The following is a 24,230-nucleotide window of genomic DNA, read 5'->3' as shown; positions in this document are numbered from 1 at the left end:
CAGTGCTTTACTTGGTCATACATTTTTACTGGAAAATGTAGGCAGTTTGGGGAACGTTTTAATTCGAGTATACTGTCTTTTAACAGGGACAAGAGCTGCCAGACGTCCAAAGTGTTCATCACCTCGGACCTGTGTGAGAACAAGTACCTGTGTTTCCTGGTGGAGTCTCATCAGGAGCTCAGGTGAGCGTGTGTCTGGACATCCCAGCCGTCGCCATGGCCACCGACTCTCACTGTCTCCAAGGGCTGCTTCTCTGGAGGGAAAAATTAAAGAGGAACTATGCAGGATTGGCGATTTCATCTCTGGTTTCGGTTTCGTTTTTCGTTTTCGCTCGTTTTATGCTTGTATTTTCTCTGCAGAGCTTCCCCGACAGCTATGGCGTGTATATTTATACATGTATAGGCTATATTTAAATATATAAATTGCAAGCCTGGTTCTTCGTTTCAGACTTCCAGATGTAAACAAAGAGCGATCGTCTCCTGCAGAAAGTTGCATAGGGTCTCTTTAAGGCTTGTGCCAAAGTGTATGAATTGAAGCAGAGAGGGTTAAAGCGTAGCGAGAGGCGCAAAGGTTCAACCATTTCCGTGTTCTGTTTTCGCAAAGGGGAGGGGAGCGAAATCCCCCTTTAAGCAGACCTGGAAAGTGACGTTACATTCAAACTGAACTGCTTGCCAATCTGACAGAGATCGATATCCCACTATGAGGTCTTTGCGACACGCCTCTTTAAGCACACAGGAGCTGTTTGAATTTTGCTTCCATAGAGATGCATTATGTTTATGTTATCTTGTCAGTAATGAAGGATCTTTGAAGGCTCAACCTCAGGTGTAGGCTGAGCATTGCTGCATCACATTGTGTTGAATTGAATATTTTATCTGAACACATTTTCTGGTGTTTGATCTAGTACGGTTAAGACCACTCGCCTACAGTACTTGCAGATGAATGAAGACATTTATTTGATGCTGACAAAGCTGTAATGGAACTTAATATGGCAGTCTGTCCTCATCTGCCACGACCCTGAGCAGTGTCAGAAATTCAATTAAAACTTTCTTCCTTCCCCCCTCCCCCTCCCTCCTTGGCTGACTACTGCACCCATTGAATGGTCTGCCCCTCTAAGGTGGGGATCACATTAGCCAGCGGCAAGCGTAACACAACGCTCAGACCATAATGATAAATCCAAAACATTCTGTGTCGTTCCTAAGTTCAATCTTTGTTGCTACGTTCTTAGACGAATCTGATTGGTCAAAATACCTAAACATTCTAAATCTGATTGTGATGAGCCGAGCGTTGCGCTTCAAAGTTGAACCAAGTTCACCGTTCCGCTGCCAAATCATAGAGAACAGTAGGAAACCTGCCGCTTGCCGCTGGCTAGTGTGATCCCCGCCTAAAGGTCACTTGAGCAATTAACTTTCTGTGGTGTGAAAGTCAGCAGGACTGATACTTTCTGATAGTGATTTTTTTGATACCACAGATATGACACAGACATGTCACCGTCGTTGATTTGATTCTTTGACGTGGACCTTCATGTTCCCTACTGACATTTGCTTCATTCCTAAGGCGATGTCTTCTTTTTATTTTTACTGCAGATGTGTGAAATTCCTGGAAACGAACCATCCACCCCAACTCCTCTTTGTGTCCGTCTCCACTATTGCAGCCAAGAATGCCGCACCTTTGCAGGTAAAGCAAAGCCATGAACGAATTTCCTTCCATTGATAACTCCAAATTTGGAAGTAGAATTGGTCTTGGTAAATCTGCCTCTCTAGGTACATATATTTTAAGTTCATACACATCTTCAGTCATAAAGGCCTTTGTGAAATCACTGTGAATTATTTTAACACACTTTTGAGTGTACCCTGTACATGCACCCACGGCTGTCTCTGCTCCGGAATAGTATTCTGCTGGATGTGTGCACGCAGCCGTGTGCTGTAGCATTTCTACTCGTGTGTGTGTGTGTGTGTGTGTGTGTCTGTGTGTGTGTGTGTGTTGGCATGTCTGCAGTGATCAGGCATAGGGATGAGTCATCACACTTTAACATTTCTTTGCTTCGTTCGCCATACCTTTTGCAATGCACATTGCCTCACACAGGAAGGCAATGTGCTTAGATTTAGGTGCAGGAGATCTTTTGTCTTTCCAAATGGAAAAAAGCTTTGACAAATTTTTTTATCTTCCAGCTACAGTTGAAAGATAAGTAATTTTAAACTGGATCAGTCTGTACTATTATTATCTACTATTTTGACCAAGGATCTGCAGACCTTTGTAGAAAAACAAAACATTTTCTGCATTTCTCTTCTCTCTCTCTGGCAGAATACTTCTCGACAGCACACACAGTTCCCAAATCCCACCTTAAGCTGTTTGTGTCATGTGTTCCATGTATTCTTATTAAGTTATTCGTTTGGTGTGCCAAAGCACGGATTTACTTAAGGCGTTGTGTGAATTTAAAAGGGTGTTATGAGTCATCTGATTGTGATATCTCCACTTTAATTCTGACACTGAACAGGTCATAAATAGCTTAACATGTGGGCCCTTTGGCAAAACGGGGGCGGTCGGTCGGAAATCAATTTGGAGGGATTTAAGTTAATAATACAAACACATTTTGTAATCCTATAATTCCTCTTGTGTTCATCCGCCACAAAATGGTCAATGTTGTATCCTGTGTGTACGTTGTGTTGTGTCGTTCTGCTTGTCTCCCAGTTACCGGTTGTCACGGTAATTAACACGCTTCCTCTCCTCAGGACCGTGACTGCATGCTTATCCTGGAGGTCACGGGGAACCTGGTCTTGTACACCGGAGTCACACGGGTAAACAATCACTTCATCAACAGCCATTACTGACCTTAACATATGCACTGCAGTCACACGGGTAAACAATCACAACACACACACACACACACACACACACACACACACACACACACACACACACACACACACATATATTCCACTTAACAGTGCCCTGTAAACACACACTCAATAGCCATTACTGACCTTAACGGATGCGTCCATGAGCCACAGCCCTTGGGCTAGAATCACATGATTGCTCTAAAAAAAGAATAATAATCATACTTAACCCAGTCATCTTTTGCCAACGTGTAGTGTCAAGTTCATTATATAATTCAGTTGGAACAGAATGAGTTGCCTGCTTTGTTTTTATTATCGTTATTATTGTGTGGAACCATATGGAATTTTTGTGGTGTTAACTGTAATGTATTCTGTTGATTACCGTCATTTCCCAACTATTAGCCGCAGCTTATACATCGATTTTGCTAAATTTCTTCAGCTAAGAGGTTAATACACGGGGGCAGTTAATATGTTATTAATATCGTTTTGTTTCTTGCACAAGACACTTGTCACAAGACACTGTCCTGGGGCTTATACACAATGTGGCTAATACACACAGGAAATGACTGTAGATTGATGACAGTTGATTGATTGGCGTTTCGTTGCGGCTGAAGGTCAGCAAGGTGTTTGTGCCGGGACTGTTGCCGCCGTCGCTCAGCGTGATCAGCTGCCTGCCCCCCCACTGCAGCTCCATGGACAGCGTCAGCACCCCGGCCAAGGCCTCCACCCGGCCCCTCAGCAACCTGGACGAGGTGCACTACAGTACACACTCATCTGGGGGGAGTGTGGGGACACGATGATGATGATGATGATGATGATTATTGATAATATGAACAACAGCTATGATGATATGGCTAGTACTAGTAGACGTTGTCATTAATGCGTCAGCACCCCGGCCAAGGCCTCCAGCAGGCCCCTCAGCAACCTGGACGAGGTGCACACACACTCATCTGGGGGGGCGTGTGGGGACACGATGATGAGGATGATGATGATTATTGATAATATGAACAACAGCTATAATGATATGGCTAGTACTAGTAAACGTTGTCATTAATGCGTCAGCACCCCGGCCAAGGCCTCCAGCAGGCCCCTCAGCAACCTGGACGAGGTGCACTACACACTCATATGGGGGGGGGGCGTGTGGGGACACGATGAGGATGATGATGATGATGATTGTTATTATTGATAATATGAACAACCACTATAATGATATAGCTAGTACTAGTAGATGTTGTCATTAATGTGTTTTCTTATCTTATCTTATTTATTTTTTTTTTTGTTTAAATCAGTTTTATTATTATTACAAGGCTATTTGAAAATGTGCTTTGTTTTGCTCTAATTGATGCGCTTAATGTTATTGTGATGTTTACTGGTACTGTTAATTGTGTAAGTCTTTTGAGAGGAGAGCGCCAGCTAAATACCATAGCAATAACCATCTCAGTGAGAGTTCTAATGAGTAGGATAAGAAATGGGTGAAAGTGCTTTCAGTGAAAAATGCTCCCTTCAAGCCAGACACATTGATTTGAAAGCTGCTTAAGCTATGCACAGCGGGGGCATTTAAAACGACTCAAGTCAGACAGTTTGGACAGTCTTGTCAGAGTCGGTCTGTCTTCAGACCGCTCATCTCGGACTAAAACTTAGTTGTCGGAATGGCTCGACCTGGAAAGGTACAATCAGTAATTACACAAGCTGGATCAATAATAACATTAGACCTGGCTATTACTTATGAATCAAATAAAGTAATGCACTTTGGCCCGTGGATGGATCAAAGTCAGGCTTAATTACAGGATGTAGTCAAATAAACACTGTAGCTGAAATGAGTCATTGATTTAAACATTAAAACATGATATATATATATATATATATAAAATGTAAATGTCATAACAGCATGAGGTACAAAAGCAGAAATGTACTATTAACCTTTAATAGAAATGCCATAAGCATTACCATGGCTACACCATGAAGGCATTTGGGTATCTTGCAGGACGCTCGCTTATGCCTTTTCCTAATGCCGGTAAATGGGGTTAATTGTCAGGGGTTAACAGACGTCTGAGCGTATCTGACTTTGCCCCTGTTCTGTTGTGTTCTGTTGTGTTGTGTTCTGTTGCCCCCTCCTCTGTCTGGGTTCAGATTGGGGTGATGCCCTCTCCTGTGGTGGACGGCATGGGCGCGCTCAAGCACCACCACGAGCTGTCCTGGGTGGACGACTGCAACTTCCAGCAGTCCGTGCCCCACGTGCACACACTCCGAGACTCCGTCAGCAGCAGAGTTACTCTGGTGAGCTGTGTGTGTGTGTGAGGTGAGAGAAAGAACGTGTGTTTGTGTGTGTGTGTGTGTGTGTCTTTCTTTTTCAGTTCCATTTCATTTTCATTTCTTTGTCTTTTTCATATACCCTTTTGTGTGTGTGTGTGTGTGTGTGTGTGTGTGTGTGTGTGTGTGTGTGTGTGTGTGTGTGTGTGTGTGTGTGTGTGTGTGTGTGTGTGTGTGTGTGTGTGTGTGTGTGTGTGTGTGTGTGTGTGTGTGTGTGTGTGTGTGTGTGTATGTTGCTGGAGGCGTTGTGTAGGCCACCACTGGTAATTTCCCCAGTTGTGTTGTGTGTCTTATTGCTGCTACTTGAAGGGCCGATATCTAATCAGAAAGCGTATGAAGGTCTGTCAGAGAGCAGACGAGGGCCAATGCAGCTCCAGGTGTGTGGGCTGACGTACCTGCCGTACCTGCCCCACGGGCCCCTGTGTGTCAACATCACTACGACATGTTTCCCTGCTGGGAGACCTGCCAGTCTCTCACCTGTCCAAATCGTTTGGTATGACAGAGCTACCTCTAAAAGGCCCGTTTAAAGGCCAAAAGGCTTTTGTTTGTTTTGAGTCCTTAATACGTCAGATCGCTGTTGTTGTTGTTCTTGTTGTTGTTGTTCTTCTTCTTCTTCTTCTTCTTCTTCTTCTCTCTGTTTGTGTGAAATGCTGGAGTGCCCCGGTCTGATCTGTGTCCCTGTCTGTTTCAGGAGCTGAGCAATGGCTCCATGCAGAGGATCACCGTTCCCGAGATCGCCACGTCGGAGCTCGGTGAGTTGATTGCAGACACGCGAGACCACCTCACACGGGCGCGGAACCCGACCCAACCTGCCTCCCTCCGCACCCCTCTACGCGTGCCGTCATCGTTAGTGACGCCGCCGTTGAGTCACAGCTGCCAGCTCAGCCCTCGCTGCCTCTGACGAGAGCTCGAGTGGTTGCAGAGGGGTGACGTAAAAACAAATGCATCCCGCTCAACAACCCCCACCATCGTCGCTTATGCCCAAGCATGGCCATGCTACTACTGCTGCTGCTGCCGCACTTCCTGTTTGGCCGAAAATAAGTCCTGTTGAAACATTCAGTCTCTCATTCTGTAGTAAGGCTGTTGACATTATGCCCCTCCCTCCTGTGGTCCTGATGCATCATGGGGGTCGGCTGGAATGTTTATGGTTCGGTTGGATGAACTCTGGTGCGCTCACTAAATCAGGGGCTCTTATCCTTTCAGAAGAGCATGTTTTTTTTTTTTTTTTTACCAGTAATAGTGATAAATAAATCTGTGGGGCTGCCAAAATATGTGTGTCCTTTTAGATGCAATTTAGGCTTTCTCATATTGATCTGAATTAGCTTATTAGCATCATCTAAATCAGGGGTAAGCAATTTAGTTTGGAAAAATTTACTTTTTTTTAAATATAAATCATTGCAAGGTCAGGTAAGGTCAGGTTAGGTCAGGTCAGAACATAAGCTAATCAAACAAGTTGAGAAGTGTGTTTTTAGGCTGATTCTAAATGGTTCGCATTACTTTTTTTCCTTACCAAAATAATAATCAGAACAGTTCAGTTTTAAGCTTATACCTTGCTGGCTATGTACAGTAAGCATACTCTTCTGTGTTCAAATACAGTGTTACTTCCTAGACGATTTCTTTGTGTCCGTAAGGAGTACACACAAGATTTTCAGCATTAGATTTTGTCCACTAACCCAGTTGCAAATGACCTTTTTTGGATCTTGGACACCATTACTAGCTCCAAGCCACCACAGACACTGATAAAGGGGCACAAAGAAGTGACATATTAGTTGATAAGTTACTGAAATATATCTCTGTTTACACGTTTTACTCGATGTCTAGGCTATGTATTTTCACAAATTGACCCAAATAAGAATGGCTAAACACATAATAATAATAATAATAATAATAATAATAATAATAATGATAATATACAATTGTAAAAAAAAAAATCACATTCTTTCCATTCATTCTGAGTTTTATCCAAAGCCAGGGAGGCACTGGAGAGGGGTAAAAGAGCTGCATGTGTGGCAGAGGGTTTGCGTTTGTGAACGCCGCGTTGAGAGTTGAGACGGCGAGCCTAATGACGCTCCTCCAGAACAGCGCCCTAAGAGATGTCATTACTCTGAGCAAGCCCACGCTGTGATCACCTGCAGCTCAGCTTCCACTCTCTGCCCTTTTACTTTCTATCTATCTATCTATCTATCTCTTGTGCAGTGCTACTTGTGTAACACTGCACAGGAGATAGATAGATAGATAGATAGATAGATAGATAGATACTTTATTGATCCCCTAGGATCAATAAAGTATCTATCTATCTATCTATCTATCTATCTATCTATCTATCTCTTGTGCAGTGTTACACAAGTAGACCCTGTGTTAAAGGGAGTGTGTGTGTGTGTCTGTCTGTCTGTCTGTCTGTCTGTCTGTCTGTCTGTCTGTGTGTGTGTGTGGGCATGCACGCTTGCACACATGAGATATGACTATTTGAAATATGCATATTGGATTTGGGTTGGATAGGTTTTGGGTGGAGCTCTGTCTGGTTAGCACGCTAATAGGTCTGTTTTATTGTATGACCTCATTGTCTGTAATCTCGCCCGTGTTTCTTGATATTCCTACCTACTCCAACTCCCCAGCAATTACAGTCGGCTTGTCCACCATGCCTTAGTCATTTAGTCTAAAAGCACAGGGTTCCGCGACTAATGAAATGACATTCCATCCATCTAGGTTTTGACCTTTCGAAGCTTGTCGAACACGGAAGACACAGACCAGAGGTCATTAGTGGCTTGATTATGTGGTGCTTTTAAATGGCACGCTGCACAGTTTTACATTTGTTAAATGTGTGCTACATGCTGTCAGATACACATCAAACATCAATCATTACACACAAACAGGTTGATGTGTATATTTTAGAAATAATTTACCTGTCTGTATAATGGTTTTTGCTATTAGTGCTCTGATTAGATACTTATGAAGGCTTTTAAAGGCTACTTTATTGCCGTTTTTAAAGGTCTGCAAGACAAATCCAGTAACTTATGTTTTATATGTCAATGATACTATTGCTATGTCAGTAGAGTCAGTAGTAGTTTGTATTATGTATGTAAACGGTTTAGAACAGTGAAATAGGGATTTGGAATAATATTGATGTTTCACTTTAATGTAGTTATTAGTAAGTCGACATGATTTTATTATGTATGATGAAGTGAACATTTCATAGTACTGTAAGATCCATAGCATTATTTAGCTGTTCAGAGATGTGAATTAGTATTCATCAATGTCCGTCTTGGTGTTAATAGATAGATAAATAGATAATTACTTTGTTCATCCCCAAGGGGGAAATTGCGGTAGTCGGATTCCTGCGGAGATGAAGTGGAGTTTGTTTTGATCATTCTCTCTCTGGCTCCCGCAGTGAGACGATGCCTGCAGGCCATCCGCTTCATCCTGCCCAAGGACACGGCCATGAAGGTGCTGGTCAAGTGGTACAACACGTACAACGCCCCCGGAGGTCCCAGCACACACCAGGAGTGGAACCTGTTCCTCTCCTGCTTCATGACCATGATGGGCTACCACACCGACCGGCTGACGTGGACCCGCAATGTGAGTGACGTCTGAACAACAACAACAGCAGCAGCAATAACAACAACAGCAGAAATAACAACAAAACCGTTGCAGCCGTTCAATTTCTGTTTTTAAATGTGCGTTTTGTGATAACAGAAAGAGGCGGCTTGACAATTAAAGGCGAGCTGTCATATTTCCAGCCGCTCTCACACACACACACACACACACACACACAAACACACACACGCACGCAACAAAGGCTGCCTCTTCACTAATCTAAAATTAGCTCCAAGCTCATACGCACTGCTGACTTTTTAAAGAGTGGTGGTGCTGCTGCTGGTTGTGTAAATTGGCCTCTCCTCCTTGTCCTTAAGAGAGCAGCTGGACCACTCGCATCTGAGAAGTGCTTGTATTTGACCCCTGACCCCTGACCGCTGATGCCCTCTGCCTCTCCACAGCTCCATTTTGAAGTGCCCCTCTCCCCTGTCGCTCCGAAGAAGGCTAGACCTGCCGACACGGGCTCAGACGAGGTAGGACTGCCTTCTGCGGTAGCAGTGCACAGGTTTGGCTCAGTGGGAGTCGTGTGTGGGACTTGCATTGACGTCTCTAATCTCTTGTTATTAAAACAGCTGTTTTAAACATTTTTAGAAGTGCTTGATTTGGTTGGTTTTTTTTTGTGTTGTTGGTTTTGGTTAAGAAGGATCATTCATGTGCGTTTTAGATATTCCGCCATTTTTGGAAATAAGCTCATTTTCTACCTCCCCTCTAGCAAAACAATTGGTACAGTATTAACCTTTTTCCCGTTCATCCAGCCATTCTGTGAGTCTGGCGATACAACTTTTAGCTTCAGCCAAGCATAGGTCATTGAATCGGATTAGACCATTAGCATCTCGCCTGCTAGCATCATGCTTAAAAGTGACCAAGATTTCCGGTAATTTTCCCATTTAAAACGTGTCTCATCTCAAGTTAGAAAGTGCAATAAGACCAACTGAAAATGAAACCTGGTGTTTTTCTAGGCTGATTTGACATGGAACTACACTCTCCTCTGGTGTAATAATCAAGGGAAGTTGCAAACGTGCCATTGGCGCACTGATATCTGAAAATAGTCCCCATAGGGTAGTGCGTGATATATATGCGGAATATCCCTTTAAATGTGTTGACGTCCTGAGTGCACCTATCAAATATTTTGCAAAAAACATCAAAATAGTCATTACATTGTCAGGTTTTTAGCTTGTCAGATGTAAATTGTTAAATGCCGCGTTAACGTAATCCTTGGCATTGCAAATGCTCTCCCCAAGGTCACCATGACTATGCAAAGGAGTGCTTGCATTGTGGTATTGTAACCCAGTCAGACTTTTCATGATCCATTAATGGTTGAGCCCAGGATAAAGTCAATTCTCTGGGTCCAACTAGCCTTGGTATACCCATATTGCCTTGCCCAGTTTCATTCGTGATGCTAGGCAGCCTTCCATGGATCTGATTTTTACCTCAGCGAAAGAACCAATCACAGAATGGGTGGGCGGGGACAGCAGAGTGATGACCACATCAATGCTACTCCTCAAAGCTTGTATATTGGCTAAGAACCAGACAAGCTTTTGTTCAAATCTACACACCTATCACTTCTTAAAATTGAAAGGTTCATTTATGAAATGTTATTTTGAAGTATTAAAATGTAAAGGTTCATTTATGAAATGTTATTTTGAAGTATTAAAACACTCTACATATGTCATCTGGTTTAATTGATACAATTGGCTTTGAGCTATGTACAGACACATTTGATAGACATTCGTAGCGCCCAATAAACGCCTCTGGCATTCGTAAAACCACACCTCAAATACGAGAAAATTAATGTCCGGTTCCCAGACCTCTTCTCATTGATGAACATTTGTCATAACATTAAAATTGAATTCCTTGTGTGTAGCTGCTTATTTTTGTAAATATGTATTTGTTTTGTTCTGTTCAGGACTGGGACTACCTGCGCAGCTCGGACTACCACTGGCAGCTGTCCATGCAGCACGTGGCGGGCGTGCCGGGGCTGGGCGCTCTGGCGCCCTCTGGTGCGCGGGAGGAGCAGATGTCGGTGCTGAGCGTGGACTCGTCGGCGCCTCTGTTCCAGCACATCCCGTCCCTGTTCGCCGTGCTGCACCTGCTCTACGAGGACCTGAAGCTGGACGAGCTGCAGAGGAGCGGCGCGCGCTCACTAGTCGGCCTCCTGCAGCAGATGGCCAGGTGCGCACGCCCCGCCCCGCACGCTCACCTGTTGTGTTTACATTATTATTATTATTATTAACTTTATTTGTTATAGAGGGACAGTGTACAGTAATTGACATTTTACAAAGAAAATGTAAATGCACCCAATTATAGCCAAAAGGCTAGTTTCCATTGGTAGTCCCCCTGCCAGAAGGAGAATGGCATAACATATTACATACATATTCCATTACGCCATATACCGTCATTTCCCATTATGCACAGGAAATGACTGTATTACATTCAGAGGTGTAAAAGTCCCACTTCACACATTGTCATGTGGTGTATTGGGCCCCACGGGTCACTTCAGGGCAGCTCTGCCCGGAGGGCGCTAGGGTGGCAGCTTGACGGTAAAGTTGGGGCCCAAAAGACCATCAAGCACACACATCCATTACTTTCCAGTTTCCGGGGTTTTTTTTAGTGTGTGTGTGTGTTTCTCGGTATAATTATTGGTTAGATAATAAGCATTAACAGGAGGTGACTATTTCATTCAGTTCAGTTTGGTTTGATTTTTATGGTGCCATAGCATAAGAAAATGTCTCAAGGTACAGAGGTACCAGAGCCCAGCTTTAAACTTCTTAATCTTCCTTATGCAAACACCAAGGCAACAGGCAAGAAAACTTGGGACTTTGAATATTGAGATGGTTCTCATCATTGTCAGAATTGTTGCGTTGTGGTAAATCGAGGACCATTTTTTAATTCACATTATAAACCATTCAGACAATATTCAGACTGAAAGCACATCTTGTTGTCTAGACCTAGACACAGCTGAAAGGGGAGCCAAATGAGCTCCTCCAGAAAGGTCTCATTAATTCACTCCAGCGTCGACTTCCCCCCGCTCCCCCGGTCTCATTGATCAGCGCGCGTTTTCCTCCGAGTCTGCCCTCTGACGGCTGTGACGTAGCACTGCCGGTGATTCATGGGCAGTTTAGGGCTGATATTAGTATTAGTGTAAGTATCGATTAGCTGACCAGGCTGAGATGGAGAACCCCCGGTTGAGATGGTGTTGGTGGTGGTGGTGGTGTTGAAGACTGGTGCTGATTGTTTCCCCATCTCTCTCATCAGAGACCTGCAGCTGGAGGAGTACATTGATCTGTACTGGCGCGATTACCCCTCGTTCATCAAAACGTTCCATGAGTCCTGCGTGATCGACCAGGGTAAGTGGCAAATCAATGCAGCCGCCCGTCACAGGGCCCCTCGTTAGAATGGCCAGAGCTCCCGCGTTTTTTTTTTTTTTTTTAATCTTACAGTCTCATTCTCTCTTCATTCAGCTTCTTTTGATTTGTAATTCTTCTTTCCTCTCTTTCTTTGTTTTCCTCTTCTTCCTCTATTGGTATGGCTAATAGATTCATCTTTTTTTCACTTTTTGTTTTTGGACAAATTAATTCTTGTGTTCTCTTCTCATCTGTCTCCATTAACTATCACTCACTCCCCTAAAGTCCCTCTGGATCTATCGAGAATTAGGAAGGACAAGATGGAGATGGTTGAAGCTGTATCAATATTTAGATTCATGGTGTGTGATGATGATGATGATGATGATGATGATGATCGGAAGACTGGCATAGGTGTGGTACGCTGCTCACGTATGTGGCGCGATGAGACAAGAAAAAGAAAAAAATAGAACTGCGTTGTTTTTAGCGGAGCAAATGTCTGACGCGATCAGAAAACTCTTCTAAAATCCTGCGCGTCAAGCCCATAACGCGTGTGGGCGTCACCCTTTATGGCTTAAATTGCCCCTAATGCCCCTCTTAATTGCCCCCCCCCCAGCCCAGCTGGAGCAGATGACACGGCCCTCGTTCCTGACGCCGGAGCCCCCCTGTGTGTTCAGCTGGCTGCGCCACTGCCTGAGGGGGGAGGAGGTGGCGCCCTTCCCCTACCTGCCCGGCATCTGCGAGAGGACCAAGCTGCTGGTGCTGGTACGTATCGGAGATTTATTTATTTATTTATTTATTTATCTATTTATCAGCATTGAAAAGTGATGTTATGATGACGAATGAGGCCTGCTCTATCATCATGCATGTGTAAACAATAGGTGCTTCTCAACATGCCTCCTCGATCCTCGAGGGGCGTTCCCACTGATCTATAACTAATACTGGATAGGCTATCCCATTGTTGCCACCCCATCATTCTTCTTGTAGATCAGTGAGGATCGAGGCCCGAGGAGGGAGGGAGGACGTAGAAAAGCCCACATGAGAGGCACCCATAGCTTCCTTTGAGCTTCTGTTCATCAGAAATGCCCCCCAGAGAACAGCTCTTTGTCCGCACCAACAGGACGACTTTGATGCGTTCAGTCAAGTGCGCTCGGTCAAGACCTCTCCTGTCAAGGACACATTTTCACATTCTCCGTCATGGCATCGCACATGGTCCCAGGCATAGGGTGGGCACAGCCATGGGCACAGGCATAGGGAGGGCATACAGACATACACTTTTCATACACTGTATACATTGACACAGACATTATTGTGGGTTGATATGCATTGTTGCATATATGCATACATTTATCTGTGGGGTTTTGTCTTGGGGCAGGTTACTCTGTAACACATGCTTCCCCCCGGTCCCTTTCTTCTCCAGTGCCTCTATCTCAGGAGCCACACACAACGTCACTTACAGCATCCTTCATTAACGGAATGAGGTGCAAAAAATGGACACAGTGGGTGCCTCTCATTTGTCTTTTTATATATCCTCCCTTCCTTCCTCGATCCTTGTTTCCACTGATCTAGATAGAGAATGATGGGGCGGCAACAATGGGATAGTCTATCCAGTGCTAGTTATAGATCAGTGGGAACGAGCCGAGGGGACCGAGCATCGAGCATCGAGCATCGAGGATCGAGGACAGAGGTGGAGAATGGGCCACAGTGTCCCTAGGAGAAGGAGCACAGAAGGAATGTGTTGAGTTTAGGCAGAAGGAATGTGTTGAGTTTAGGCAGAAGGAATGTGTTGAGTTTAGGCAGAAGGAATGTGTTGTTTAGGCAGAAGGAATGTGTTGAGTTTAGGCAGAAGGAATGTGTTGTTTAGGCAGAAGGAATGTGTTGAGTTTAGGCAGAAGGAATGTGTTGAGTTTAGGCAGAAGGAATGTGTTGAGTTTAGGCAGAAGGAATGTGTTGAGTTTAGGCAGAAGGAATGTATTGAGTTTAGGCAGAAGGAATGTGTTGTTTAGGCAGAAGGAATGTGTTGAGTTTAGGCAGAAGGAATGTGTTGTTTAGGCAGAAGGAATGTGTTGAGTTTAGGCAGAAGGAATGTGTTGAGTTTAGGCAGAAGGAATGTATTGAGTTTAGGCAGAAGGAATGTGTTGAGTTTAGGCAGCACTGATGCCCATGCCCAGCAGGGGGCGGTATTCCTAAGCGTCTTGTAGGGCTCAGTAATGAAGACGTCCAGGTGCAGAGCTACCGTGCAGTATGTGACGTGACCACTCCAAAGTGCTACCTTGCCTCTCGGCGAGCTCCTGCAGGGGTGACGCGAGGTCACGACGGAATCCTTTAATAACACGGGTGCAGATGTGGGTCACAGGGTGCGGAGGCTCTCGCATGCTCAGTGGAAATGTCAGCTAGTTAGTCGGCATTTTGCTCCCAGCTAATCACACTGACATTTTTCCATCTGTTTACTCGGCCTGTTCTCAGTTCCTCCAATGGCATCTGTGTCCCTCTTCTTCCTGTGTGTGTGTGTGTGTGTGTGTGTGTGTGTTGGATAAGAGCTGCCTAACCTTAATTAAGCATTGGAGGTCTGAATCATGAGTGATGGTGGGAGGTTGATGGAGGAGTGACGCTGAGTGGGGTGTGTGTGTGTGTGTGTGTTTGACAGAAGAGGGGGAAGGGGATGGTCTGTCTGTGTCCTACCATCGTGCCGAGCACAGTGACGCACAATGGACAGAGAGACACTAACGACATGTCATGCAATTATAGCCTGTATTTACCCTAGTCCTCCTCTCAGTCACACACACACACACACACACACACACACACACACACACACACTACATCCCCTTCCCTACTGTCCACCTGATTACCGGACAGAACATTACTGGCGCTGCTTAACTTGTTTAAACCTCCATCAGCCCCTCTCTCACACGCAATTTCCTGTGTCAGCCGGAACAGAATTGTTTCTCTCTCCTTCAGATTCCTGCTTCAGTCCTGACGGACTGCAAAATGGGGCAAAGTGTTTAGCCTGTCATGCTGAAGATATTCTAAGCGCGCTAAGATTGGGCCGTAGTTGGGCCGTAGTTGGGCCGTGGTCGGGCCGTGGTCGGGCCGTGGTCGGCCCCGCACTGGAATGTAATGAATGAGGATGATCCTGGAAGTCTGAATGGTGTTCGCGTTATTATTCTCTAAAGCAGACGTGTTTAGTCATCGCCACTAAAACCACAACGGTGCTGTCCCACTGCAGATACTCACTCGGCTTCTCTCATCCCCTCCACCCCTACTCGTTTTCTCTCTCTCGTTCTCTCTCTTCTTTTTGTCTTTCATTACCGACGTTCCCACCCAATATCTCTTTCTTTCTGTCTTTTGTTCTTTCTTTTGTTCTTTCATTCGGCCGTTAATTCGTTTTTCTGTCTCGTTCTCTTTCTCCCACTCCTCGTCTCCGTTATGTTATTTGACCCATTCAATCCACCAACCCTCCACTCATATCTCTTTCTCTCTCTCCCCCTCTGTCTCTCTCTCTCTCTCTCCCTCTGCCTCTCTCTCTCTCTCTCTCTCTCTCTCTCTCTCTCTCTCTCTCTGTCTCTCTCTCTCTCTCTCTAGAGCTACGCGCTGTACGTGGCTGGAGACGAGAATGCGGTGTCGGACAACGTCTCTAAATACCTGGCCAAGATCTCTGCGGGTGAGCTGAGCGGAGCTGAGTTTTCACTGGCCCGGTCCCTGCGGTGTCTGTCTGAGATTGACATGCTGTGCTCCTCTGACAGCAACACACTCCTATGAGCAGGGGGGTGGGGGGGTGGGGGGGGGGGGGGGGGGGGTGGTGGGCAGGTGTGGGTGGGGGGGGGGACGGGGGGGGGCATGATAAACATTGTAAATGGAAATAGTAATTGGATGAATAAACAGTGCTAAAGGCATGTAATGTGATTTTGCATGGCACAAATGAAGACTTTCCATGGTCCCCCGAGGCTGAGGAGGAGACAGAATTGAGTTTATTCTACATGTAATATAATGTTAACACTTAATGTGATTAACGTGATTGAGTTGGTTTAGCCATGACGCATTATTGGTCAAAGTTTTATTTTGCCACAAATTACCTGTAAGCACACTTGATTGTCTTGATTGCGTGACCTTTGTTTATGTTTACGCTGTACTTGTCTCCATAACAGGGCAGAAGAAGAACATCTGCGATCAAATTCCTGAAATCAGGAGGTACGTCCCCAATAGCGGAGCGAGTGGGGGGGCAGGGGGGGCGGTCGCTCCGGGCCCACGGGTGCAGGCAGGGGGCCCACCTTTGGCCAAATCTATCTTGCTGAATTGTTGTATTTAACGATGCTTATATGTACTGATTGCTAGATGCTACTAAAGATGCCGCTGGTCCGTAGAGTGCCCTCACAATGGGAGCCCGTCTGTCATGCCCTTAAACACTGCATAGCCCGCAACAGGCATTTCCCCTCTCACGCTACACTGGCGTGTTTTAAAAGCGAAACTGATGCACGACCTGTCTGGGTTTTCTGAGGTAGCCTAGGCTACAGGTTGCATTTACCGTATTACAGAAAATCAAGTGAGTTAGCAAGATCTATATACCTATTTAGAGTCTGGAGCATACGCGTGGCAACAGCTGTCAGTTCGCATCGTAGTAGGCTGCGCCGATGAACATAAACGGTTAAAAAAAAAAGTTCTGATAGCCTGGAAAGCCTCTCTATATCCGCACACGGAACATGTCAATGTCAATGTTGTTGTAAACACACGAAATAGGTAGGCTACAACTTCAATAGAGACAAGAAGATAGGCTAGGTTGGCAGGAGATTGCCTAGGCCTACCTGTAACTCCTCAAATTATGCCCATTTTATTTAGGCTAATTAGGCTCTGCATGCGTGCGTTTAATTGTGAGACATGCGTTTCATTTGGAACGGAGCGGCATGCCATCAAAAGCAGAACATTTTTGGTTTGTTTTGGGGTCTAATTTACTCTTACACTGTTTGATTATATTGCTTAATGTTTGGACTGATGGCCAATGCAATAAGGGGGTATTTGATGGTTCACTAATTATGTTTCATGTAGTTGAAACACTGTCGGGATTTCCACCGCTGTTTACGCACAAGGCAGTCAATTCATTCAACGTGCGCTATGTTGGTTAAATTATTGCGCAGCCAATAAATACAAATCCCGGCCATAACTTGAGATACCGTACGGTATGGCTACCTCTGTCACCAACACTTAGTGTCAGTGGAGTTCCTGCCTCGGTGTATTGCCTAATCTTGTAAAAACAACAACAACAAAAAAACAATAAGCCTAAACGGGCAAGCGTAGTGAAATTCAACTGTGAGAGTTTTGACCGGTAGTTTAGCCTACACAAACAATCTTGAATCGACATGAAAGAAAACAACATGCCCCAGCCAATAAGCACAACATGGAATGGCTTAAATAAAAACATGATGTTGGGATAAACACCGAGTAGCTGGCAGGCGTACCTGCAGGTGTACGGCCGTACGCATTGCGCATTGCTCAACAACGAAAGAAAATGTCCCATGTGCGTGTGTGTGTATTCATAAAAAAAATGGCCTACCATAACTTCTCAATGCAGCACAGTATCCCATTAACTGCATGACATAGGCTACAATTTTCTGCAAAGTTAGTGAACACGTTAGGCTATCAAAGTCAGAAGTAGCCTAGGTCTATATGCACATAATTTGTTTGAGCAGCAGAGACAATAGGTTACGCACGCACGCAGGCTCGCAAGACTAGGCCTATTTTTGTTGCTTTTTACGCGGCGATAGGCCTATTTGCTGTTTTATCGCCATAAACTGTTAAGCTAATTTACTAACTTAAGACTCATCATGGATGTAAACAACGAAAACAGAAAGGATGGAGGCAGCAAATCTAGAGGCGTTATTTCAGATGGGCAAGAACAAGGTAGGGAATGGGTGTGCTTGTCAGAACGTTCATTACCTGTTTAAAGCTACGTTAGTATAGTAGTACTCTAAGGCTACTTTTTAACGGACCATGCACGAACCTAACCGTGGAAAGGACAAATATTGTCAGCGCTTTGAAAGTCTTGTTGCGCGCGCGCGCGCACGCACGCACGCACGCACGCACGCACGCACGCAGGGGGAGGGGCCCACTATAGGTCTTCGCCCCGTCTAGAGTGAACCATTAGCTCCGCCCCTGTACGTCCCCCCCCCCCCCCAGTATCTGTAAGGAACGGTGACTATACTTAGGGTACAATAATTACTCATTGAAGGCCTGGTGTCTTATTCATACCTTGGATAGCATCTAGTTCAAATACGTGAAAGATGTTTGTTGTTGTTGGGTTGTAATATTATTAATATTTTAATTATTATCTTTCTGAATGAGATGTGAGGTGTGAATTCACTCGTATTGTCACTTGCTGGCATGCAGAGGATTTGTGCCGTTAAGAAAGTAAATAAACAAAATAAATGAAATGAGGAAATCATCTTATCGCAGAGTAATTGATTTCCTCCCCTGAGACCCGAGACTTGGCAGAAGATGCAGTCTGTTATCAGCCCCCATCAGCCCCACATGCTCTTTTGTGGCTCTAGTCTTAACCACACGCTGGAATCAGATGGCATTTGTCACCCGCCTCCCCCCAAATAACTTCTGAGTAAAAAAAAGTGACTCATCATGTTTGTGTGTGTGTCTCTCTCTCTCTCTCTGTGTGTGTGTGTGTGTGTTTGCGCGTGTGAATGTTTGGCAGGCAGAGCAGCGTGAAGTTTGAGGCCCCGCAGGGGAACCTGGCTGAGAGGCTGATGGAGTGGCTGACCTCTGCAGGTGACTCTCCTCTCCTCTCCGCCCGTCTGACGCACACACCTGTTGCATCCCAACGCACCCCCCACCCATGACTTTCAATTAGAACAATAATGTACTTCTGAAGTGGAGCTGATTCATTTGCGTAGTTTGAAGCCTGTTGTCTTCAAACCTCTCCAATGTCAGGGTAGCTTACACTGATCTCTTTGGCTCTTAAGTTTAAGTGGAAGGTTAACTACCTTGAGGAGATTCGCTAATAACTATATACATTTGTAAAAATGTCATTCCTTTTCACACAGCTTGAAAAACATATCAAAGTCCCTAACTGTGCGTCATATCAAATAGTTGAATTACTCTATTTAGTTAATTAATAATTTAGTTAATTGCTTGTGTAGATAGATAGATAGATACTTTATTGATCCTCAAAGGGGAAAATAATTTCCCAAGGTTAGCTTAAGACACCACACACAGCATAAGCAGGATGATAAAATAACAAATCCACATGACTGAAAAGAACAGTAAAATCTACTAAAGACACTAAAACAAGAATCCACGTGAATGCTCTGTGTCCATTTTAAAGGGTTCACTCTGAAGGACCTCGAGTCGGTACCGTTCGGGGCGGCCCTGCCAATCAGAGATGCCATCTACCAGTGCCGAGAGCACCCGTGCTCTGATTGGTCCGAAGAGGTTTGTGCTCTTATTGGCCGACAGGACCTGACCAAACAGGCACACAAAGTGACCCCTAGCAAGGCCAAAACGGTAAGTGTGTTAAAGCAACGCTAAAGCACTTTTCCTCTATTGCATATACAGTTGGTATAGTCGTTTTTTTTTTAATCTTGAATGTCAATTTGTATTTATAGCAATCATACATGACTACTTGTATTCCACTGTGTCTGTGTTTGTGTATCTGGATCTTTGTGTGTGTGTGGGCGTGTGTGTGTGTATCTGTGTGTGTGTGTGTGTGTGTGTGTGTGTGTGTGTGTGTGTAAATGTGTCTCTGTATCTGTATCTGTGTGTGCGTGTGTATCTGTGTGTCTGTATCTGTATGTATGTGTGTGTGTGTGTGTGTGTGTGTGCGTGTGTGTGTGTGTGTGTGTGTGTGTGTGCGTGAGCAGTCGGTAGGCCTGGGGGGCGAGATGCTGGACGTGCCGGTGCCGAGCGAGGCGGACGACGAGGAGGACGGCATGGCGGACCTGGACCCCGCGGTGACCGCGCTGATCTGGAGCCAGGACCTGCGCGTACAGGAAGTGAGGCGTCTGCTGCAGAGCTCACGTCCTGTCCGCGTCAACGTGCCCCAGCTGCCCGAGGTCAGCGACCACGAGTACATCGAGGAGAAGGAGAACAAGTGAGTGTGTATACGCACGCACACACGCACACACGCACACACACACACACACACACACACACACATACACAGACAGTTATGCAGTCATGCACTCCTACTGTCTCTCATGTATGCACGCCAAAATCCAAAGACACATGCTTTTACACACCCACACACACACACACACAAGCAAACACACACAAACCAAACACACAATTACCCATGTATGCAGTACACACATCCACATTGACACTCACACTCACTGATTCTCACACTCTCTCACTCACACACGCACGCACACAGACAGAAGTGTATGCACAGTTAACCATGCATGCATGCATTTACCTGCTCACACACACACACACTCACACACACACACTTTCCTACAGTCACTCACGGCATATTGTTCACCGCAGATTTCAGCAGTGTATGCAGACAGAGCTGAAGCGGGGGAAAGTAAAAGTGCTGCTTGGGTTAGCCATGTCATGGACAGTCACATATCACACGCACACACACACACACACACACACACACACACACACACACACACACACACACACACACACACACACACACACACACACACACACACACACACACACACACACAGTTAGTTGCCTTGTACAGTCAGATATCATACCTGCTGCTGGAGTCTTGCACATAATATGCAGATTTACATGGTTGACACGTCGCCAGCGTTGAGCCTCCGCCCGTGTAGTGAGTCAAATCAGGCGCTGTGCACTTGACCTCACCACTTAGTCAGTACTGTGGAGCCTACATTCTGAATCTGAAGCGCTGAGAATATAAGATAAAGGGTTAATAATAGATTAATGAATGAGTGAATGTAAAGCTGTGAAATAATATTAAACTATACATTACTCGCAAAAGGTTAAGAGATATCTGGCTTTCGGGTGAAATTGAATGTTTCAGTACAGAAAGTACTGAATGTTTCAGCACGGAAAGTACTGAAACATAGATCTGTTGGACATGCACATTCAGTTTAGAGAAGGTCACATTAAGTTCACCTGTAAAGGTTATAGTGATTTTTTAGGCTCATCCTGAAATGTCACCCAAAACCCAAATGGAGTTTTTGTGAGTAGTGTGTAATGTAGGATACCCGCCTGACTAGTGACTGCTTACATTAGTGTGTATGAATGGTCCTCCTCCTATACCGCTGTACTGTATGTTGCACATGTTGGTAGTCCACTGCCAAGGTCTGCTTTGCTGTCTGCTTGTGTCCTACTGTCTAACTGGATGTTGCTTTTCCTGTTGCTGTGTTTTGCTTTATGTTGTTGTCTTATATTGTTGATGGTGGCACTGAGTTTTCCCTTTAGGGGATCATTAAAGTTAATCCTATCCTATCCTATCCTATCAATTACTACTATAGCCATATTCTCATTTTGAGCCTTCTAAATGCATTTGAACTTATAGAAACATTGCACTGCAAGTGAGCGAGTTGCCTACTGAGTGTTCTAGAATGTGCATAACCTGGGCATGAAGTGCTCATGTTCTGTCCTCTCCTCTGTCCATAACAGACTCCTGCTGCTGTGCCAACGCACCATGGCACTGCCCGTTGGCAGAGGCCTCTTCACCCTGTTCTCCTACCGGCCCGTGCCCACGGAACCCCTGCCCGTGCCCAAGCTCAACCTCACGGGTACGTTACTGTTTGTGGCGGATGCCGTCGGTCGGTCGGTCAGTGTGCAGTGCACATGTGCTTTTCTTACCCTGTAAATGCAGGTTTGCCGTTCTCCGTCTCGCATGGCATTCACGCTTGTGTTGCGCTACAAAAACTTGACTGACGCATTTTGCGACGCAAGCAGGCGCCAAACCCTCTCGCTCCAGCTGGATCTGTGTGTGTTGGTGTAGCTCGTGTGTGTACACTATGAATAAGGCCTTACTGTCTCTGGCCGATGCCGAGGTTACGCACATGCAGTTTTCTTGTGCTGTAAATGCAGGGTTGCTGCTCTCCTCGTGACCGTGTCTGGTAAACAGACCTCGCGCCAACGTTTGGTGAGGTGCAGCCGAGCTGTGATAACTTGTGCAGTTATGAGGAATCAGGCTTTCTTTGTCCCAGTTCCTGATCCATTTACGCAAGAAAATCTTTCCCAACAAAAACAAAAACATGTGCCCCTCTTGGCCCAACCTTGCGTAAGTCTCTGGTTGTGTTGCTGTTTATGTTGATGACGTGTCTATCACCCCCCCCGGGGGCGTCGTCTCAACAGCGGCACATAAAAGCACCTTTACGCCTGCTCTCCGCTCCTCCTGTGAGGGCCCAGCCTGTAATTATGGCGGCAGCCTCGTGTCTGTCCAGAGAGCACAAGCGCGTGGACTGTTTTCAGTTTACGGTTAAAGACAAAACACGGCTTTCATGCGCTCATCCCCCAGTCAGTCCTCTCTTTGATGACCACACAACAGGACATGAGAGATGAGCGGTTCCACCATTAGCAAAAAAAAAAATAGGACAAGAAAACAAGGGAACAAGCAAAACAAGGACAGTGGCACGACTTTGTTGTGCATCTACAGAGCCTGAAAGATGGATGTGCGTCATGTATTCACTTGAATATGTAGTGAGGTCTGAGAAAACGCAAAAGGGCTTAGGGCGCTCAGGAGTTTATAAAATAGTACTCAGGTGCTCTTCTGCTACGGGTGAGGTGAGAATCCAAAAGCAAAACAATGCAACAAGGCACTGCAATGTAGTGAGGTCGGTTTGGCAAAATAATGTTAAAAACAGGGTAGAGGGTAAGTGTGTGTGTGTGTGTGTGTGTGTGTGTGTGTGTGTGTGTGTGTGTGTGTGTGTGTGTGTGTGTGTGTGTGTGTGTGTGTGTGTGTGTGTGTGTGTGTGTGTGTGTGTGTGTGTGTGTGTGTGTGTGTGTGTGTGTGTGTGTGTGTGTGTCTGCTCATAGAGGCCAGTTGCCTGGCTGCTCTTGTCTGTGTTTAGTCTAATTAGCCTTCATTAGGTTACTGGAAAGGTTTGAATGGACACATTTAGTCTGATGGGAATCGGATTTATGGACTCAATCAAAATAAACATTGCACCTTGGAAATAAAACCAACTGCTCAATTCGGATTGGAATTTCAGACGGATCAAAGGTTTATTCCTTTTAGAATCTGGTTCAACATTTGTGTAATGTCTCAAGATTCCACTCAGATCCCAGAAGTTTTGCACATGCTTATAACTCACCATTGGAGTTGGATTACTCCTCTTGTAACATGAACAAAATGTTATTATATTTGCGTTATTATGACATATAAATAGTTGTTCTGGTCTTGGTCTTCAGTTGAAAAGATGCCTGTTAAAAAAACCTGCATGTAAATGTGGCTTTTGAGTTTCCATTGAAAATGTCTCTGTGTTTCGTGTCTCTCACTTGTGTCTTATGTGGCTCTCCTCCTCCTCCTCCTCCTCCACCTACTCATCCACTTCCACCTCCTCCTCCACCTCCTCCTCCACTTCCACCTCCTCCTCCTCCTCCTCCTTCACCTCCTTCTCCACTCCTCCTTCACCTCCTTCTCCACTCCACCTACTCATCCACTTCCACCTCCTCCTCCACTTCCACCTCCTCCTCCACCTCCTCCTCCTCCTCCTCCACCTACTCATCCACTTCCACCTCCTCCACCTACTCATCTACTTCCTCCTCTTCCTCCTCTTCCTCCTCCTCCACCTACTCATCTACTTCCACCTCCTCCTCCTCCTCCACCTACTCATCTACTTCCACCTCCTCCTCCACTTCCTCCTCCTCCTCCTCCTCCTCCTCCTCCTCCTCCACCTACTCATCCACTTCCACCTCCTCCTCCACTTCCTCCTCCTCCTCCTCCTCCTCCTCCTCCTCCTCTTCCTCCTCCTCCTCCACCTACTCATCCACTTCCACCTCCTCCTCCACTTCCTCCTCCTCCTCCTCCTCCTCCTCCTCCTCCTTTACCTCCTCCTCCACCTACTCATCCACTTCCACCTCCTCCTCCACTTCCTCCTCCTCCTCCTCCTCCTCCTTCACCTCCTCCTCCACCTACTCATCCACTTCCACCTCCTCCTCCTCCTCCTCCTCCTCCTCCTCCACCTACTCATCCACTTCCTCCTCCTCCTCT

The 24,230-nt window shown here is 45.6% G+C and overlaps 1 protein-coding gene across 4 annotated transcripts in view; it reads left to right on the top strand.

Moving 5' to 3' along the window:
- The window catches only part of anapc1 (anaphase promoting complex subunit 1), a 63,129-nt gene that overhangs the window by 10,631 nt on the left and 28,268 nt on the right, over positions 1-24,230 (top strand). For all 4 annotated transcript variants that reach the window (XM_062519382.1, XM_062519383.1, XM_062519381.1 and 1 more), the window contains 17 exons: positions 87-182; positions 1,584-1,674; positions 2,730-2,795; positions 3,449-3,586; positions 4,965-5,111; positions 5,836-5,896; positions 8,533-8,720; positions 9,140-9,211; positions 10,645-10,910; positions 11,994-12,085; positions 12,696-12,844; positions 15,665-15,743; positions 16,228-16,270; positions 18,777-18,850; positions 19,407-19,585; positions 19,942-20,171; positions 21,686-21,804. In XM_062519382.1, coding sequence (XP_062375366.1) covers positions 87-182; positions 1,584-1,674; positions 2,730-2,795; positions 3,449-3,586; positions 4,965-5,111; positions 5,836-5,896; positions 8,533-8,720; positions 9,140-9,211; positions 10,645-10,910; positions 11,994-12,085; positions 12,696-12,844; positions 15,665-15,743; positions 16,228-16,270; positions 18,777-18,850; positions 19,407-19,585; positions 19,942-20,171; positions 21,686-21,804 — 2,090 coding nt within the window. The remainder of the gene's footprint in view (positions 1-86; positions 183-1,583; positions 1,675-2,729; positions 2,796-3,448; positions 3,587-4,964; positions 5,112-5,835; positions 5,897-8,532; positions 8,721-9,139; positions 9,212-10,644; positions 10,911-11,993; positions 12,086-12,695; positions 12,845-15,664; positions 15,744-16,227; positions 16,271-18,776; positions 18,851-19,406; positions 19,586-19,941; positions 20,172-21,685; positions 21,805-24,230) is intronic.

This window comes from Sardina pilchardus, chromosome 18 (genome assembly GCF_963854185.1).
Source record: "Sardina pilchardus chromosome 18, fSarPil1.1, whole genome shotgun sequence".
Lineage (NCBI taxonomy): Eukaryota > Metazoa > Chordata > Actinopteri > Clupeiformes > Clupeidae > Sardina > Sardina pilchardus.
This window is presented reverse-complemented; position numbering and strand designations above follow the sequence as displayed.